We start from the raw sequence: 20,844 nt of genomic DNA, 5'->3' as shown, positions 1-20,844 counted from the left end.
GTAGATTAGAAACTGTCAATGTTAATATATTGCCTTCTCCTTCAACAGAACTGCTCCCAGAGTGTGTTTTAGAGGTCTGTCTATTGACTTTGGTGACACCATAAATATGTGTTACTTCTTCCTCTTATTAGATCTGTGGAGCTGATACCTACTTGCAAGAGTGATCCAGGGTTTCCCAGGGCTGAGCCACCACCTGAATTATTAACTGAGTTCCAGCTGCAGATTCTTTGCTGTACACCTTTGCCATAGCAAATGCTGTTTGTCACAAGTTTAGGTGAAATAAGACTGTTTCTTCATCTTAACCACATAAGTGATGAACTTAAGCAAGAAGATTCTCAGCTCTCTGGCTTGTGCACTACCATAGTGTCTGTAACTTGAACCATATTTTGGACTACTCTTTGTGTAAAAGAAAATTGTTTGTGGGCTGAACTGGCCTTTAAAAAAAACCCAAACCAAAACAACACAAAAAAATAAGAAAAGGAATTTGAATTTACCTGTTCTAGCTTGCCACATGCAGCTACAGGGGGCTTTGTGTTTAGGTACTCTGACACAGAGGGAATGCTAAGAAGTTCTGTGATATGGAGCAGGGATGATGTTCACTAACATTGTCTCAGGAAGTCTTGGATGTGTGAATTTTCTCATAGGATGTAAAACACTGGGTTTTGGCAAAAGTAGCAGGAATATAGAGAGATTGTGAAAAAGGAGAGCAGGGAGGGAAGGAAAAAGAATTTTAATGTATCTACTGGCATGCTTACCATACATTACAGTGCCTCATCATGCTGCTGGCATAAGTAAAAATAGTGTTTCCAATGACATTAGGTTAGGGTCATGGTACCACAAGGGATGCTGCTTAATGTAAAAAAGGATCTGACTTAGAGGCCTAAGAAAGACATGTTCACGAGATATTCTTTTTGCCTTACACATGGCATAAGCCCTGGATTAACAGAGACCAATCTGCAGCTATGCAGACACTACTCTTGTACTTGCAGCAGTGGGAGACAGAGCCTAATGGAGTGAATAAATTGGTATATTTTTGCAAAATATTTCTTCATTGCTAGTGAAAAGAAACCACTGTGGCCCTTGCTCTACTATTAATATTTTCTAAGGAATCCTCAGTACACAAGAGACCCTTTCTTTTAGGCTTCTGGTAGGTGAGGTTCTTAAGAAGTGCTCTGCAAAATAGGATGGATCACTCCAAGGATGAGGCAGTATCAATAGACATGCAGCACAGAAGACCTGCAGAGGTGTTTTTGAGGCAAATGAGTAACAAGGCAGTCAAGACAGATAACTGGAAGAGAGCAGGAATGGCTGCAAAGGGACATAGATAAAGTAGTGAACAGAACCTGACCTTTGTGTCGTGTGAGAAAAGGGGGTCTTTAAGCTGGAGTCTCTGCAATGAGAAATGTGTGTACACAAGCAAATGAGCATGTGAAGATGTGTACGCATTTAGCTGTGGTTTATTTCCCTAAGTTTGGTTCCATTCTTTCTGTTTCTTTTCAAATGTGACTGAAGCTATTTAACTCTGATTAACTCACCTCCCTGTATGAGTTGCTTTCTGTGATATATTACAGCAATGTACATTTCTGGAAGCAACTCTGATGCTGGGATGAATTCTCCCCGATATGTAGTGTGGCCCATTTGTTCTATTTACTGGTGTTGGAATAAGGTTTGCATTCACTGTAAATCAGATCTGGAGGAACATTTCAGTGTCATGTCAGGTTCTGCTAGCTTAGTAGTATCAGAAATTATATGAGGTCCTCTCAGGAAGAAAAGGTATCTTGTCAAATCTCCTTTTGCATAGTTGCTGTTTCAAGCTCCCCAGAACTTTAGTTTGGATTTGGTTCACTATAACTCTCAGTAAAATCTGATACTTGTTTTGTGCTGATATTTCAAGAGCTTCAAAACCCGGTGATCTTCTTAGCCCATCTGAGCTCATCAGCATTGTCAAGACATTTCTTTATTCAAAGGCTTAAGAGTGATACGAGCAATGTCATTGATCCTTCCCTCCTTAAACATCTCCTTTATTTTCTATTCCATTTCCTTAATAACTTATGTATACACATTTCTTTGCTGGACAGGCTTAGTTTTCATACCAAAACCGTGCAAATATAACTGGAGAACAAAAATCCTTATTACAGGATTTGGTAGTACCATGAGCACATAAAAGAAATATATTGCCCACAGCATTATTGCCTTATCCAGCAATTCTCAGCAACTGTTTGCTTCACTAGCTAGAAAATACAGAAACTTCTTGTAGGGTGGTGATGGGTGGTGTGATGACACAGCAAAATATTGCTGATAGGTCTAGAAATGAAGATGGCACATCTGTGCCCACATCTACCATAGACATGCCTTTTTTTCTTATCGGAGAAGCAGCCTTTCTTTCTCCACTCTTAAAAAGGCACTTAGGCTGGTGGAAGTGGAAAAGATTTTTTTGTACCCGTTGGCTGTAGTCTAAGAACAGCAGATTGGCTGGAGGTGAAAAAACCCTGTGCGCCTGACTGTGTGAGTTTCTAGAAGTAAGAGGCAGCAGTGCTGGATGTGTATACCTGTATTTCTAGTTTTTCTACAGATGAGCAGTTGACTATCCCTGTCATGACTATGCACAGCGTTAATGCTTTTTAGAGAGGGATGCCAAATATGTGGCTTTCCACCAGTAGCTTATTGCAGGTGATTTAGGCAATGTCTCAGCCTGATAGGGGTGGTTTGGGAGTACAGTGCTTTATTTCAGCGGTGTATTTTTCTTGTTTTGTTTTGCAGAAGGAACACTGATCCTACCTTTGGTTTGTTTGTTTGTTTGTATTTTCCCCTCCAGAAAGCCCATTGCTGACCCTGCTACTGTGATACCGCTGTTTTGCAAAGCTGGAGTTGACACGCATGTAGGGGCGGGGGTTGTAACTCTGGCAATTTGTCCTTCCCAATTAGATGTGACTGTTCTGCTAGCTTTCCCTTCTTTATTCCTTTCATTTAGTTCATTGTGGGAGTTGGCTTGGGTTTTTTTTTTCCTTTTGGTTTCTTGTTTTGATCCTGGAAGGTTAGCTGTGCAATTTGGTTTCTTCTGTGCCAACCAACTTTAGTGGCAGAGCTCTTAAAAAAATTAAAAGCTATATCCCTCCATCCTGTCATGCATCTTCTCTCTATGCCACTGCTTCCATTTAAGCAAAGTTTACAGAATTGCTCCACCCATTTGGACACCAGGAAGGGAAGCTGTGAAATGGAGAATAACCTCATTTCCACCAGGTCCTTCGTTCCAGTCGAAACAACGCTAATTGAAACTGTAGTCCAATTTCTATTAAGACAGATGGTCTCTCTCTGAAATCAGGTTTGTTTCTGATTTCATCCTTTCTCTTGTTTTCTTTAAAAAAAAAAAAAACAAAACAAAAAGCAAATGCACAAAAAACAACTCAAAGCCAAACCATTTTTAAGAGCTCTGAATAAAAATGCTTTGCCAATGGGGAATGGGTGGAGATGACTCTGATTTTCTCTTGTGCCCGGCAGCGAAAGGGTTAATGCCTGCTTTCCTCTTTGGTATCTGTTAGTTGCAGCCCATGTTGTGATCAGTCCATGTCCATGTGTGTTTTGTTCCCAAATTTAATACTGGTTAATTAACAAGCAATAAATGAGCCTTAACAATGACAGTTGTTTCCGATCTTCCTCAGGACACCCGACCTGCCTGCAGTTCACCACAAACATGACTGAGGCTGTTAAAACCTATCAGTGGCAATGCATTGAGTGCAAATCCTGCAGCCTTTGTGGGACCTCTGAGAACGATGTGAGTTCATTTATCTTTTCATGCAAATAAGCATCTACAATCTGCTCCCATGCCCATCCTTGAGGAGCACGTGGCAGTGGTATGGGTCATTGTTTTCCTGCTACTTCCATACATCTCCAAGGAAGAGCCACACCTAAGAGCAGAGATGGGCTTCTCCCAAGTGTCCCCATTCAGCCATTGGTCTGAATTTACCACAGGTATCATATAGGGTCACTTAAGGTGGCGATACTTGTAGTTTGTATGCTTATTCAATAGAAGTTAACTGGGGGTCATAAACTCCTGTTGCAGGGCATTTCAAGAGAGTATTATTTTCAATATGGTAGTCAGAAGTAGACGTGAATATGTGATAACCCAAGTATGTTTCTTCTGTCCCTGATTGATTTTCCTTACTTTCTTGGCATGATTTTTTTACATTAAATAAAAAAATTACTTAAAAAATGCTTACATTACATGAAAGCATTTGAACTGGGATGGTTAGGCCTCACCTAATCACCTATTCCAGTGATTTCCAAACTATGATCCAGAGCCTGCAGCTGAGCAATGTCTCTCTGTGGGGTTTTCAGTTAAAATCTGATGCTAGGGGTCCTTCATGGCCTGTGAGAAACTGGGAGAACTGACAGTGGCTGGAGAACTTTGGAGGCAATTAGCTAACACTACATTCCTTACAGCAGAATACATTTGAAGCCGGAGATTTTTTTTTTGCTTTTGCAATAAATAAGGAAATCTGAAACCAGGGAGCTGTTCTGCCTCAAGAATCATGGCATACTTCAGAGCAGATTTTTTCACCCAAAATATATGAAAGAGCTGCAGACCACATGGTGTGGTCATGTTATTCCCATCTGTTTCACAAAGAATTTACTCAGCTGAGTTTTGGAAAACTGTCTAAGTAAAAGGTTTTTTCTGAAGGGATGAGATCCAGCACATGGTCACCCTGGAGCCCAGCAAAGCCTGTCCTCTTAGGACAGCTTATCCCTGGCCTAACAGCTCTTTTGCTCCTGCATCATGAGGCCACCTTGGAAGCAAGTCCTCCACTTCTCATAGTGATTTCCTAGTTAGAAACTGAGCTGCCTTTGTGATAAGAAGGGCTTTCTGCAGCTTCTCAGAAATATGGTGGTTGATCGTGGATACACAAATGTGATGCTTGTAGCCTTTTACGCTCCCAATAGTCTCTTAGTCTCTGTGTCGCAGGTCTGCATTCCTAGCTGAGCACTGCTGGTTACCATTCTTATGTTTTCATCTTGGCAACAGACTAATTTACATCATTTTATCTCTTCTCCTCTCTTTCTCTTCCCCTTTCCCTACTGTCTCTTCAACAAACCTGCCTCAGGACCAGCTGCTCTTCTGTGATGACTGTGACCGTGGCTATCACATGTATTGCTTGAATCCACCAGTCTTTGAGCCCCCAGAAGGTAACATATCTTGGAAGTCTGCTTTGAAAATCACAATTAAGTCCTTGTGGAGAAGGGAAGAATTTCAGAAAGGTGATCTAGGCCATGCAGGGTTAAGGAAGCAATAGCAAAGCAGAGACAAGTAGCACTGGAAAGAAAGAAAATTAAGATGTGAATGTCTAGTGTGGTCTGTGATATCCTATTCAGTCTTGCCTAGTCTCTACCTCCTCTTCCAGGATATGACTCTTTTGTGGGTCATGGGTACCTTGGGATGTCCCACATGTCATTGGTCACCTCCATTTAGTCAACTGAATTGAGGTCCTGTGACTCAGGACTCAATTGTGACTTTGGACTTCCTAAGAAGTCGAAGTCCCAGAGAGAAAGCCCCAGACAGGGAGGTCCTCTCTGAAGCACCTGAGAGTCTGTTGTCAGGAGACTGGGTTAAGAGGAATTACTTTTCTTGCTCTATGATCCGTTTCTGCCTTGGCAGGGTGAGAATTTTACGTATTACGTTTGGTATGTAGTTATGACCTCTGCAGGGAGGTCAGTCTGACTATACTACAACTGGTTGTAGTTTGTCACTTGACTGTGGAGCAGAGGAATTAGTCTCCTAACATTATAGATCCTAAAATCTGCAGAGAGCAGTAGAATTGGAGAAGGAGACAAGTGAGTGTGAATGACTGCAGTTTACATGAAGGGCAAGACAAGAATAATTACAAATCGATCATGGATTCAGGAGCTAATATTTGTAACTTTGGTAAAAAGGAAGCTAAATCAGGAGGGGAAAATTTTGAAATGAAGCTAATAATAAGCTAAAGGTTTCTATTCCACTGGGAAATGGTGTATTGTAGTTTATGCAGCATTGTAGTTTATGCGGAAAGCTTATGGACACAACACCAAGGGCAGCAGAGACCACTTCACAAAAATACAGGTAATTCCAGTGTTAGGAATACCTGATATCCTATTCAAGCCAATCTTGACATAAACTCTGAGTTCCTGGATTTGCTGTCATTCCTATAAGAAGGATTTCTTCATTTGCAGGTAGCTGGAGTTGTCATTTGTGCCAGGAGCTGCTCCGAGAGAGAGCATCAGCTTTTGGCTACCAGGCCTGAGGAGCTCCAGCAGTCAAAGAAACACTTTACTCCTGGTGTTGCCATACCAGCACACGATTCCCATCCAGAACACAAAGACACAACCCACACCAAAATGAACGGACACTCAAATACAGGAAGAGGTACCTGTGGTATTCACTGTCACTAAGGCCATACCTCCTGGGCTCTACTAGAAGGATTGTGTATTTTTCCGATGCTCTGGATGAAATTTCTTCACTGCTATGCATGGTTGCTGCTTGCCATTAACAGGCTCACATACATTACAGAAGGGGGAGGGTTGTTATATCAACAGGGAGAAGTTAATTTTGTGTGGCCTTGTGCTTTCTCTTTAGTCTTTTTGTAAAAGCAAAAGTAGTAAGATATCTCCCAAGGAATTATTGGTGAGTACTTTAGCTAGGAGCAGCACCAGATGCTTCTTCTCACAGGCTTGACTGGAAATCTCTATATGGCAACCACTCTGTATATGAATGGGTGTTTATGAGGGGTGCTCTGAGAACTGCAATTAGTTCAATACTTCCCAGTTCATGAACAGCACGTGTTCACTGATCAAAACTTTTTTGGGGTGACATTTTCTCCATTGGATCAAATGCCCTGATTTGGCAGATCTTTAGAAACTTGTCTTTAGTGTATCTGAAGGAAGAGCAGCACTGGTATGTATGCACATAGATGCTTAGAAAAGCCTACCGTCTTTGGTACTTCAGGATATTCAGGCACACTGTCCCACTGCAATGCCAGCATACAGTCCAGCCTCATAATTTTTTTTTTATTCAGAAAATTCCAAATGGTTATGTATGTAACTGACTTTCCGTTTAGCTCAGAAAATTGAACAAAAGAGAAAATGTCATCTTAACTTGATCATACAAAGTAAAATTGTCAATTTTCTGAGCAATCTAAAGTAAGCCGCAAAAAGGAACAACTTTGCTTTAGGGTCAAATGAGGTACTTTTGATTAATTTTTTGAAATTTCTAAGCTAAAATGTTCTGCAACTTAAAATTTCATCTTCTTCTGGGAATTGCCTAATCAGGATTTCCAGCATTTCCAAAGTGTTACAGTTTTTTGTCAAAGTCATTAACAAGGTCTAGCTGAATTTCCAAATAATTTTGCCCCCAAATTCTCTACAACTGCATTTTTTGGCAAATGAGATAATTTGTCAAAAAAACCTTCCCCAACTCTAAAGGAAAGACTAATTTATTGAATCTAATATGAAAAGAAGGATTTTCATAATGATTTTAAAATTTAAATAGAAATAGTTCTACTTTATTTAAACAAACCTCTGCATGTGAAATGAAGAAACATTAAGTAAGTAAGAGCATCATTCGAAAAAAGTTTATTGCAGTTAAGTCTCTTTGAATAATTTAAAACATCACTAGGAGGATGAGTACATCAATAACTTCTATAAGATGCATCTTTAAAGTTAAAAACCTGCCACTCCTTCAACTGCCAAGTAGCCCAGAATAACCATTTTCTTGGGTATGATGTATATTACTTTCTATGCATAGATTTAAGTGGGTTTATAATATAAATTTATGAGAGTCCCAAGCAGCATATGACTCATGTTGCTTGTACAAGTAGGTAAGGACACTGAAGATTATATCTGGCATGTTTATTTTGGTTGAAACTTTTCTGCAAAATTAAATGTCCCCAAACACTTGAAAAACATTGTGAAAGAATATTGGTAAGCTATTTTTTCTTCCTTCTCCTGCTAATTACACTTAGTTAGAATGAGCTATACTGACCTAATGCACTTTCCCTCATTATTTAGATAGTTTCTTCCCCTTTTGTTTTTTGTTCAAAAGTGGCTGTTGTCAGCTGCTGGATTCTCCTGCCTACTGTTGCAGCCTCTTCTCAGGCTGCAGCATTAGTATTTTAACCTGTTAAAAAAAGATTTAGGAATGATTTATCCTAATCGTATTGGATCACATCTCTCTTGAAGCAACTGCATTTGCTACCTGCAAAATTGATTCAATATCTTGGGCTTTCCATGTGACAGCACCTCAGATGAGCTGAGAGCGCAAAGAAATGTGAGCATCAGGTGTGGGGAGAGCAAAGTGGAAGCTCATGCACCTGCATTAGGTGTCTGGTGCCTGTTGAGACAAAGCTCCAGAACAAATGTAAAATAAAGCGTCTTCCTCCCAGTCTGGAACTGCCCTGGCCCTGGTGAGCACTTGGAGGACACAGCTCATCTGCATGAGCATTTACACCCATCTGTTGGTGTGGCTGAACCTGCTGACCTGGTACTTTGGGACCATCACATGGCTCAGTCTTACACAAAGTCTTGTTGCTGCTGTGGCCAGGAGTGCAAATATGTATTCACCAGAGACACCACTGTGCTCTCTCACAGAAAATGGATGTTTTGGCAAGAGTGACTGGAGCTGAGAAGTGTGCATGCTGGAGGAAAGTTTTATGGTGATGCTGGCAGTGGGAGCAGCAGATGTGGATTAGTGTTTGGGCTGGTCCTCAGCCTAAATCCTGCTGGGCTTAGTTCCATCATAAAAATGGTCATCGCCTTCCAGTTTCCTGGTATTTGCATTGACTTTGGGGGAGGAGTAGGACAATGGCTGCATTCTCAAATGGAGAGGAAAATGCATGTTGTTTTAGCCTGTGTGTTAAGCAGACAGTGGTGGCTCATCATGCAAGTCTCAGGTAGCCTAGTTGGTGGGAGTGGCTGGTGCAGAATTTCAGTGGTCTCCATCCTTGTGACGGAGACATTGCTAAAGGAGCTGTGCTCTCTGCACACACCTGCTTTCTTATTTTGTGGTTTTGATCCATAGCTCTGACTGTTTTCTCCTTCCACAACCATTCTGCAGCAAAGAGCATCTGTCATGTTCAGAAATACTCCTCAGTGGCCCTGCTGAAGTTTCATCACTAATGAGGTATGATGGAAGGAGAGATTGCTAGATCTTCAATGGCAAAACATTGCTTGCCATCTGAGATCAGTGTGACAGAGTACTTATCCACAAGTGGACCAGCTCAACTTTCCAGCTTTGTGCTCTGTAGCCAGGCAACTCCAGGTAAATTTGGCAGCAGATTAGATGCAAGCTCTCCCCTGCTGAGAACTTCCTCCAGCTACTTCACTAGCTGGGTCTAAGATAAGGGGCCGGAAGGGCCACACAGTGACATCTTTAGAGTGCATTCAGAGCCATACGTCTTGGCGCACTTTAGAAATACTAACTGATCCCCCAAGTGAACAATGCTGTACCAGCTTTACTGAGATGTGGAGAGGCTGTGGCACAACCATGGGGGTTTGGAACAGGAGTTTAGAAGCTCTGGTAACTGATTCCCTGTCATCTGCTATCCTGCCGAGGATAGTCTTCCTGCATGACTGCTGGGAGGAATGACCTGGGCAACACCATCCGCTGTCAGGCAAATGTTATAGCAGTGATCTGGTCTGGCCAGTAAACAATGTGAGGGCTCTGGCTCACTGTGCTGTTCTCTCTCTCTTGCCATGGCAAGACCTGCAAGGTTGTTGGCAGCCCCTAGGGTGAACAAACTCCGGCATTTTTCAAAACTCTTCCGTGTAGGCAAGGCAAGCATTATTTTAGCACAAATCAGGGCAAACTACCATGAAAGATGTTAGTTGCTGCATGCCTTGAAGTTTTCAAATCAAGAACGGACAGATTCCTAGATGTATTTTAATTAAATGCAATCTTAGTTAATCACAGGAAAGTCTGACTGAAAAAGGTTTGTGTTATAGAGGAAGTCAGGCTGGATGATGTAATTGTTCTTCCTGGTCTTATAATGAAAACAGATGTTTACTGCGTGAGAGGACATATTTAAATAAAAGCAGTGTCTGCATAAGGGCCTTGAAGTATGTTAGTTAAACATATGCACCTGATACTTCTAATTTTTAACTCATTTTGGATAACCTAAAAAAGGTCACTGACAGAAAATCATCTTTACTGATGCAGTAAATTGCACATTACCTCCTTCATGCCCACAATGGCAGCTACTTTGGTGTTAGCTACCTCAGGCTGTTCCAGAGACTGAACAATTCAGACTGTATTGTGTGAAGCCATGGCTTGCTTCTGGCTCTCCCTCTATCACATTTGAGTGCTGTGTTGCCCAGTTTTCTGTCCATGGTGGGAAGACCATCTGGGGAGGGGATCACCTGCAGTGGCAGACTCAGAAACCAGAGGGGTGGAGAAATGGTCTCAAAATGGGGAGCATCCAAGGGGTGACACTGAGGAGGTGAACCCATGTCGCCATCACAGAGCCTCCCCTGTAGTCTGGAAAAGGCAATACCTTTAAGAAACATGAGATGGGTCCTAATCTGCCTCCAAACCACATTTCCATAGTTGTGTCATTGCACTGAGTTTACAGCATTTCTGTAAATGTACCTCAGGCCAGTTCTCAAGCTAGGAAAGTCACCGTTAAGTGTGTTCTTTTGAAGCAAATGCTACTCTAAATAACTTTGAAATCATTATTTCTCATCTCCCTTTAAAAGGAGCATAGTAAATTCTGCCCCAAAGGAAGACTCTCCCGCACCATGCAGTGTTATGGGGCTGTTCCATGTTCTTTACACCTACAGCATGTGTTTTGACAGGGGTCATTTGGGAGGTGAGAGTGGATGGAGGTAGAAAGGAATATTAATTAAGCTTGTCACTGCCAGAGGGATCGCGTGCATTGTGGGCAAGAAAATTCCAGGTAGGGCTCGGCATGATTTTTCTGTATGGAGTAAATTTATTTTTAAAAAATGTGCTTTTGAGACAACTGTAAATTATTCACATATCCAAATCCAATCTGGTAAATTAGTTCCACAAAAAATATGGGGGAAATATTGGAAAAGTTGAAAATGATTGTTTCAGTCTTTTTAGAATTAATCATTTCCATATTTGAATTTTAAAGTTAATCTAATTTATATTGGGAAAAATCTTGCACCAGTCTGAGAGGGAAGAAAATGCAAATCGCATGGAGGACATGATTAAAAGATGGATTGTCTAGTCAATTTTGTTACAGGAGGCTGTGGGCTGCTCATGAGGAGGTTCCCTGACATTTCAACAGTTGACCAGTTCTCCGTTTCTGTGAAAATAAGTTCTGTGGAGAGGAGCAGGCAGACAGGACAGGAAAGCCCTCTTTAACCAGTCTAGGTTCATTATGATCCTAGCATCTCATACTTTTGCATGATATACTGCATGACAGGACAGGGTAAGTATGCAGCTGAGCAGGGTGACCACTGCTGCAGGCGGGTGCTGGCCTAGCCCCCACAACAAGAGGTGTCTGTAAAAACAGCCTGTGGCCAAACAGGCAGAGGTGCTCACATACTCATTGTCCAACTCAGTCCTCAGCTAGCAACAGCTGACCTGAATGGGAGACAGCCTGTACAGCAGTGCTGTGGGTTGTGCCGCTGCCTGCTGACATGGACAGTCAGAGCTGCTCTGAGCCAGTCTGGGAGCAGGACATTGCACCCCACCTAAGCGGAGTTATAAAGCACGGGGTTTATTTCTGCTTACAACAGAGATTGCAGCACTGCTGTGGGCAGGTGCTCAAATCTATGGCTTGCTTCTGGAGAAAAGGCAGGATGGCAATTCTTAGCTGCTTTTGCAAAGGACTTGGAGCCTACCAACAGTGTGCGAGTCCTGAGTGCTGCTGTTTACCACTGTGCTGCAGACCCACGCTGCACTGGCAGAGTAAGAAGAACCAGCTCTCCTAGACTGCTCCTTACACCATTTATTATTGCCAGCCATGGGCCCATGACACTGCCTGGGAGATAGGAACAGGTGACAAGCCAGGAGTTTAATGCCGAAGGTCAAAGACCCTGAAGAAGAAACCAAAAAAGTGTAATTATTGTGGCTGTGCTTCTCCTCTGGTAAAAGAGGGCAGGATCTGGGACTGGCAGGCAGCCAAATCTGTCTTCAGTGGTGATATAATTACCAGCAATGACCTCCAGCCCCAGTGGTAGTTAAATGGCTTTTTGGGGCAGGCACCAAACCTGGTCTGGTTTATATAAGATAAACTCAGGTTTGCTGAAGGGGAAAGGAGAGGAGATGGGGTGTGCCAGGTTTGAAGGGGACTAATTTACAAGTGCAGCTGCCCAGCCATGTCCCCATGGCAGAGTAGCATCTCCATTCTATCAGTGCTGGTGCCATCATTTGAGGCCAAAGCATCAAGTCTCTGGTCCTGGGAGTAGTTTTGCAGAGAGAGTGCTGGCAGTGTCCCAGCTCTGTCGCTGGTGGTGCTGGCTGGGGCACAAGGTCTCACTGCGCTGCAGACAAGGGTGAGAGTGACTGACGTTCTCAGGCAGTATTCCCAGCCCTTGGGGTTAGTGGCTGTCTTGAAGGAACCAGGCTGCAGGATGTGCAAGCACAATTTTGCTGTCCTGATGGCCAGGCCTTAGCAGGGTAGCAGAGAGGTGTGTCACTGTCCTGTCTCTCCAGTTGCACCATTGGGGTATTTGGCTAGCCCCACCATCACTGTGCATTGAGGCACTTAAATGAGGAAGGAAGGTAAAGAACAGCAAGTACTTCTGGGGGACAGAAGGCATTTTAGGGTTTACCCTCTTATTGTATGCAAGTGAGAATGCCAGGCAATTTGCAGCTGGGGAATCAAGCCAATAGCTTATTAATATTCCTTGTGCATTTCTGCCACATTGGATGAAAATGTAAAGCATTAGTGCATTTAGAATATATGTTGGTACCATTGTTTTGAAATGAGGAAACTAATATTTTCAGATCAGCTTACTGCCCTTTGTGTGCATGAAGTTAACAATAGAACACTTCATACCTGAAAACTGCTGATTTTTCAGGTATTGATATTTTCTTTCAGACTGTTGTCAGTTTAGTCATCCATCTGATTCAGTTCATTGTAACAAACTATAGGTTTCACCTCCACAGTGACTCAGGAAATATTTTATTTCTTCCTACTTTTCAGGAGCTAGGGAGAGAGAAGAGCAGGTTTTATTCTTTGTATTCTGGAAGACTGATAAAGGATGATACATTCATTTCATGTTCATCTCCTTTCCACGTCTTGAATGATTGAATTGCTTGGCTGGGAAAGCATTCCTGTCTGTAGCAGTCTGAAGGGTCTTTGCTAGCATTGTCTCACCTGTGTATGAGAAAGCACAGTCCAACATTTTGTCCACTTGAATAGGACTCTTCCTGCTATTGTCATATAAAACTTTGAAACTTCTAAGTCTCATCAAGGAACCTTGTGCCTACAGTTCTGAAAATCAAGATAAGGATTTCCCTTTTATTTCTCCAGATTTTCTGCCTGGAAGGCCAAACCCTCTGCTACATATGAACTCTGGTAGAACACAGATCTGTTTCCAGCCTTGACATCTGCTGCTACTGGACAAAGGACTGCATTTTGATGTTCACTATGCACTGCCAGTGCAAAATTTGCCAGCAACACTAAAAGAGAAGTATCTGCTGAAAATCAAAGAACAAACCACAAATATTATGCCTAACATACTCTTCCTTCATAGCTCTCCTAGGAGTAAAACACTGGAGATGTGCCCCTGCATCCTTTTGGGAAGGCTATAGCAACTGCGTGAGGAATTTCCAAGTGTCATCTCCTTTGAGCTTTATTACAGAACATCTTTCCTTGTTTATTTCATTTTTTTCTTTTCTTACGATATTTCAGAGACAGTATGTACTAAAACTGATTTGAAAGATCTAGAGGAATTCAGAAATAGACAAGTCCAAATCAAACCATCAGGTTTTATCTCTCCCTTGGATGTGTTCAACAAACCTTTGATCATTGCAGGGAATCAAGCTCATGTGTTTATTTAATCCCAGATCCACATTAAGGTCATACAATAGTTCATATAGACCTTTTAATTTTAAAATGTTCTTTAAAAAGAAAAACAAACCAGGGAGAAACGTTTCCTCTTTTCCTTGATGGCTTTCCATTTTTTGTGCTGCAGCAGAGATCAGCAGTCCTGTTTACTTAGACTTTCTTCCATCACTGCAGCCTGGGTCAGAAGTGATGGGGATAGGCCTGGAGATAATTTATTTCATTGAATTTCAGATGTAAAGAGAAGCTCAAGAACATTTAAGTATATTATCATCTGTGCTAGACAGTCTGATCGCCTAAGAACCAGGAGCTTGTGTACATGTTAATGTATTGGTTCACCTTTTCTTCATTTGCCATTTCAGACTGAATGTGCCACCAGTGTACACTTTTTTTTTTCACTAGAAGTGGTGGCAAAGAAAACATAAACACTTAAAATTGGGGTGAGGAAGACTGAATTATCATCTTTGCTGTTGATCTCTTTTTTGACTTTGGGACAACATTGTCCTCATTATTCAAAAGGAAAATAGAAGGAAGATAAATCTGTGACACCATAGCAGTTCTCTCTGATAAAAGCTCTGTTGTCATCAACTTTTAAGTGCATTTTAAAATGCTGAATAATGATCTCAAAATAGTGGCATTCCCATTAATACATTGGCAGAGCCTTACTTTGTGATGCTATAGTATAGATTTTTAATTAGAAGACCTAAGTTATGTATACAAATATATACACATATATATTTGTGTATCATATTGTTATTTATTGTAAACTTTAATCTAGAATAGCTCTAGAATCCTATGTGTTACCTTGAAGGAGAAGAAGGAGGAAGGAGAAAATCCTAATTGTTTTGAAAAGGTGTGTTAGCATTCTAACATAATAAGGCAAAACATTATCCCTTATAACTTAATCTCAATCCTATTTGAAGCATGACTTATCAACACATGAAAGAGTACCAATACTTTAAATGGTGATACTGATTCTCAGCTGCTCTCAGTCTACATTCCTCCATTAAGTCAAGAGGTTGACCTGGTGTCCTAAAGAAGCCCAGGCTAAGTAGTCTTAGACTTTAGTCTTTATTAAAAGTCTTAGACTTTAGTATTTATTAAAGTGCTTAATAGTTGAGCACAACCAACACATGTAATAAAATAGTTATTTCTTTCTCAGATGAGTTTGGTCTATTTGTGCTCTGTTCTGGCTCAGTCTGGTTCTGGTGATGCCATGTCACAGTTTCCAAAGGAAAGTGAGAATTCTCAGCAAAAGATAATGATGGAGCACTCAGCAACCAGGGAAAATTTCTCTCTGACTTCATGGAGTTTGAGCTTGATTCAGCAGTTTTCAGTGTACTGCCTTCTGATTTTCTGTAAACAGCCCCTTACTGCTATATCAGGAAGCAGTGGACAGCAGCACATTTTCCTCTCCTGTATCAGACCTCACCTCGGTCAGCTCCAACATCCCCTCTCTTACCCCTTTCTAATCTGTTCTAGTCTTTTTGATCTCTGTCTCTTCATGTGGAAATCCGTTCCAGTCTCTCTCATTTTTTGCATCTCTCCCTGGAGTCAGTCCTCTTCAGCATCATTTGCTTTGAGACTTGCACCCAGGATACACCATAGGTTTACCGAGTTGTGTTTAAATCTTCTAAGCTTTAACTCTCTCCCAGTGATATGTCCTGACTGTATGTCTTTGCTTTTTAGCCATCCTGTGAGTGAGCCCGTCATCACCTCTGGGATATTATTCCTTTGTGGTTACAGCTCATCTCAAAGGAACCAGTGTTACAGCCAAGTGAAGCTATGCAGCCTTGCTGCCGGCACACACTCTCCCTCCTTTCCCCAGTGCTCCAGCTGGGGATGTGGTCAGGCTGCCGGCACATGAGATCACATCCAGCAGGGCTACTCTCTGGAAGCCAAAGTGTTGCTTAGTAACCCACTCATGGAAGTACCAGAAGCATTTTTCAATCTGTCACATTGGCAAAAAACACTGGCTTCTTGATTTAGAGGCATTCTGCTGTGCATGGCAGGGCCGTGCTCCATTATCTTGCATCCAGCACAATCTGCAAGTGAGGAAATGAACCTCCCATTTAATGGAGGTGCTGGGGGAAAATGGAGGTGTGAGGCACAGAAAATATTTGTCTAAGATCGTATGCGAAGCTTTTAGTTGGTTCTCCTGGCATCCAGTCTTCATCTTAACTCCCTTCCCGTGGGAGATATTCCCTGCTTATGAAAGTGCACTCCAGGGTCCTATAGCAATCGGCCAAACAGGACCCTGCAGCACCTTCATCTATTATGAGACATTACTGCAATAAAACATGGTGTGTCATACAGAAACTGGATGAGGTATTGCAATATTTATGTTGTAAGCCTCAGTGTCATGGACAATTGCTACAGAATAATGTATGTCTTTTTTTAATGCAGTGGAGTCACAGCAGCTTCACATGAGCACACTGAATACAGACCATCTGTGACTGCATGGTTTCCTCAGTTATTTTCAAATTATTCTGTTACTGAAACTTATATGAAAAACATCCTCTCATTTAAAAATAGACTGTAAAGACTTTTAGGTTATCCCCCCTTTTAAGAATAATTCAATTTGGGATCAAAACATCCAAGAACTGTGTTCTGACTTCAGAGGCTTACTCCTTTATCTGGCACTGGTTTATCACTAAAAATGGCCTCGAAAAGTAACTTGAGGGCTTTTATTTGAGGTAACTTATTGGTTTTGCTATCACGTCTCCTCAGTTTGGAAATCAAAAGGCATTTTAAACAATGTCTAGCTTTGAGCCCTGGGGTCCAACTGGGCTCTTCCCATCTTGTCATCAGAGACAGTAGAACCATAGTCTGTGTCCAGTCACGGTATCATCCATTTCTGTGGCTTGCCTCCTGTTGAGAGATTGTGTCCTGGAAGGCCTTTGCAAATTGAAGGACTTTTATAAGGGTCATGGAAGGTCCAGAGTGGTCTTAAGACAAGGTTGTTAGACAAGTGTACCCGAGAGGCTCTTTTAGTCTTCAGAGTCTCTTACCTGGGATGATGCTCGATGTCACGGTGATGGAATCGTTGAAGTTTGTTTCTTGTGTAAAACCCTTTCAGTGAAATGCACAATAGTTGTGTGCTAAAGCTTGGCTCAGCATAAAGACGAAAAAACATCCTATAACATGAGAAGCTCCTGACTTGATTTCTGAGAACTTTCTGAGGAACTGAGTACATTCCTGTGGTCCTTCCTAGTCTAATAGATAAATCTGGGTATGGGATAAAGAGTCTTCCAAATTTATTGTTTTTAGTTATATTTTTATTTAAGAAATACAGAAAGTGATCAAAAAATGTTCCTGATGACTGGCCAGTATAAGAGCAATTAATCACCTGCTGTGGATCCCAGTACAGAAGTGTCTACATCACAGAAATATTCAGAATGAACTGGTTTCTCTAGGGGGCAGGGAGTATTTTTGGCAGGGCAGCAAAGACTGGGAAGGCCTGATCTACATTTTTAATTCTTGGAACTGGCTGTTCCAGCTCAGAACTGATGGAAATCTTGCCATTGTGATGCTTTGCTCTGTGAAAAGAGGATTCAGAGAAGCACTAAGTGCACAATGCATTATTTGTTTTAGACATATCAGGGTATCTATTTCCAGTCTTCTAATACACTAACCTTGAAGTTTATTCGTAATTAAATAGTCTAGTCTTACCAGTTAGTCATTGAAACAAAAGAATCATTGTTATAAAGACAGTGGACTAGGGAAGAGCAGGTGGACTGGGTAACTTCTAGACAATACTGAGAAAGAACATCCACTCCCTGCATTCACAGGGGAAAGAGTAGCTTTTTCTTTGCACGTACTGCACATTCTGCATCATAAAATTATTTGAGGTGAGAGTCATTTTAGTCATTTTAGACCTACAAAGCAGGAGACGTTCTACTAGCATTAATTCTTGTTGCTTAGTTTGTGGGGTTTCTATCTGCTCATTTACTCATAGCCTTCTTTTCAACATTTGGGGATGCTCTAGGTTATGTCTGTCTCAACTAGCTGGGATATGCCTGCCTTATGGAAACAACAAAATATGGGTTGGAAGCTGCCCCACTTCCTGGCTGTACATACCCCTACCTACACATGATATAATGTATGTTGAGTGACTGCATCGTAGTTGCTTTTGTAATGTAATAACTGTGGTGTCAAGATAATGTGGTTGAAAAAAACCCTAAGTACTTACAAATTAACATGAATAGAAAAATGAAAGTCACTGAAAAGGCAATATAGCTGAAGAATTCTTACTGTGAGCCACCACCATGTTTTCTACAATATGTCAGCTTCTGCATCCCCTAAATAGCCTTTTATCCTCTTTGCAGCAGAAGTGAACCTGACTTTTGTGTCAGTACTCTGAGCTGGAGCCATTGGTGTTCAGTCTTTTCATAATGTGTTGATGAATCAAAAAGCTAACCTTGTCATGGGTTTGCAAACTTCTGTACCTTCCCACCAAAATAATCCAATGCCAGTCAGTGTCTTGGTTTAATGACAACATATTCAGGAGGTGAGACCTCCAATGAGATGAACTCTCCTCTGTTGTTTATTTCCCTGCCCCAACTCCCACTACAGACAAGGTAAAAATTATGAGGAGTCTGAATGAAGAAGGAAAAATAATGATTTTACTAAAAATGGAAAGAAACAAAAAAACCCCAATAGCAGAAAATATTACCTAGCTAGCCCCCTCCCCCCTAGGTTAAAACAAAACCTGGAAGGATAATTCCTCCAAAGGAAAGTCCTATGCTGCTGAGACAATGGCATGGGTTCTGACATAGCAAACCATGTGGAGTGACAATGGCTGGGCTGGGCTGACCCAGCAAAGTGCTGGGGCTGGGCTGGCTTGGTCTGATGCGAAACACAGCTACGGCTGAGGTGGCAAATGCCGCAGCTGAGGCAGGGCAGTCCCTGGGAAAAGGCTCCAAGAGTCTGCTCACTCCAGCGAGCAAAAAAAAATCAGGTACAAAGGGAAAGAATTCTGGTCTGTACCTGCCTTTATCTCCTGTCTCCCAAGTTCCTGGGAGGCTTCACTTCAGGAACGCACCTTTCTGGCAGGTCCCAAGAGGCTAGGGGCAGTCTTCCCCGATCCAGCTCAGATGGGGGCGGTATGAAAAAATTCACTAAAAATCCTTCCCATTTAACTAAAACTACAATTGTCAGTGAATAGCCTGGAGGAGTTTTGGATGTGGACTCAAGTGTGCCATTGAGATGTTGGTCTGCAGGGCAATAGTGCTAAGGATGTTTTGTATTGATGCTTGTGAGAAAAACCCAGCAATCTCAGATGAACCCGAATGTCTATTGGTCAAATGGTAAGTACAGAGGCAAGCCAAAACAACCAAGTGAGGGGGAAAGAATAAGGGCTCCTGTCTGAAGAAAACCCTAGATACCAGTCACTTCAGAAGAAAAACCTTCTGAATCCTCGGTGGCACATAATTAGGCTCACAAGGCTGGAGAGACACATTTCTGTAGTGTGTTTGTCACTGTGTCTTTGGTTTTGTAAATGCACCAGAATAGGAGAAAAATGCCTATCTTTCTTTCAAATCCCTTTTCAGCCATGTACACTACCTCCAGGTTGCCTGTCGCTACACCCTGTGAGGCCTTATTGGAGTTTACACTATGTTTCTTGGAAATCGTTTACTTTTGGTGGCCACAGACTAAGGTTAGAGGTTTGGGAACCGGTACATAATTGTAAGGACAGCTTCTTGTGTTATTTTTTTTCCCTTTCCCTCCTTTGTAAAGTGTGAACCTTTCTTTTGAACTCTGAAGTGACTGTATTGTTACAATGTGTGTATGTAGAGATTTGTTTTGACATGGCTTGTGTGGAGGACCTTTGCTCTTCTTATCTCACACTCAGTTTTAATAAGTGCTTGATAGCTTTGCCAGCCTTTTGTGGGGGAGGAGAGGTGACAAAGTGGCTTCAAAACTTCGCTTTTTTTGAGGGAAATTTGCCCAGCTTTACATAGAGCACTATAAGAATCCAGGGTGCTCACAACTGTTCTTCAGTCATCCTGATCTGATTGCTTCCTGGAGAAAGAGATTGAAACCCTCAGAAAAAATATATTGCTTAATGCACTAACCAGCACCGACCAAGAAGGCCCATCGGTTTGTCATGCATGGAAACTTGCATGATGCTTCACCCCCATCTGAAGGTGTCTATTGAGCACAAAGTGAATCATGACAACTCACATTGCTCTGTAGATGCTAATGGAGCCACCATAGCTTGTACCAGCCAAGGATCAGCCCTTCCATGTTTTGGTGGTTAGGAAACCTGTGAGTGAAATCCTACAGGGGCTTGAGACAAGAGGGCAATGTGTGTTGGAAACCTCTCAATTCAAAGGAATTCTTTGGTATTCATACACATTTGCAAGAATGTATTCCAAGCATCTTGTACTGTTATTAGTAATTTGTAATGTAGTTTGTTAGCTGTGTTGACTACCTGCGTAGCTAATATTCTGTTGCAACTTAGAAAAAGTGTAAAACATTGCAAAAAACCAGAAGTTTAGAACTTGTATGTACCTTTTTTTTTTTTTATATTAAAGCCACTTCAATTAAAAGTACAAGGAAAAATGCTCCTGTAGCCTTCATCGTGCCTTTGTATCTGTTTGGATAACAGATGTGTGGAAAGAGTCGGGAGTGCCCTCTTCCCAAGATCTTCCCTGTTTGCCTTGGTACTAACAAAAAGAGATGATAAAAATTTTGGGAAGAACTCTGGGTGTTAGAGTTTATTCAGCAAACAGAAGATGCCAGCAACCTATCCAAAAGCCATTAGAATCTTGCAGAGTCCCTGCGACTGAAGCCAAAGTGTCTGAGGGATTGCCAAGCCATCACTAAGTGTTGATTC

At 41.8% G+C, this 20,844-nt stretch overlaps 1 protein-coding gene across 2 annotated transcripts in view; it reads left to right on the top strand.

Moving 5' to 3' along the window:
* The window catches only part of DPF3 (double PHD fingers 3), a 170,299-nt gene extending 149,742 nt beyond the window's left edge, over positions 1 to 20,557 (top strand). For both annotated transcript variants that reach the window (XM_017809995.1, XM_017810005.1), the window contains 3 exons: positions 3,660 to 3,772; positions 5,100 to 5,181; positions 6,202 to 20,557. In XM_017809995.1, coding sequence (XP_017665484.1) covers positions 3,660 to 3,772; positions 5,100 to 5,181; positions 6,202 to 6,272 — 266 coding nt within the window. In that variant the 3' untranslated portion in view covers positions 6,273 to 20,557. The remainder of the gene's footprint in view (positions 1 to 3,659; positions 3,773 to 5,099; positions 5,182 to 6,201) is intronic.
* The last annotated feature ends 287 nt before the right edge of the window (positions 20,558 to 20,844 follow it).

The sequence above is a fragment of the Lepidothrix coronata genome, unplaced genomic scaffold (genome assembly GCF_001604755.1).
Source record: "Lepidothrix coronata isolate B3197 unplaced genomic scaffold, Lepidothrix_coronata-1.0 Scaffold1, whole genome shotgun sequence".
In the NCBI taxonomy this organism is placed as follows: domain Eukaryota; kingdom Metazoa; phylum Chordata; class Aves; order Passeriformes; family Pipridae; genus Lepidothrix; species Lepidothrix coronata.
Note: the sequence above shows the minus strand (reverse complement) of the source record. Positions and strands in the feature narration are given on the sequence as shown.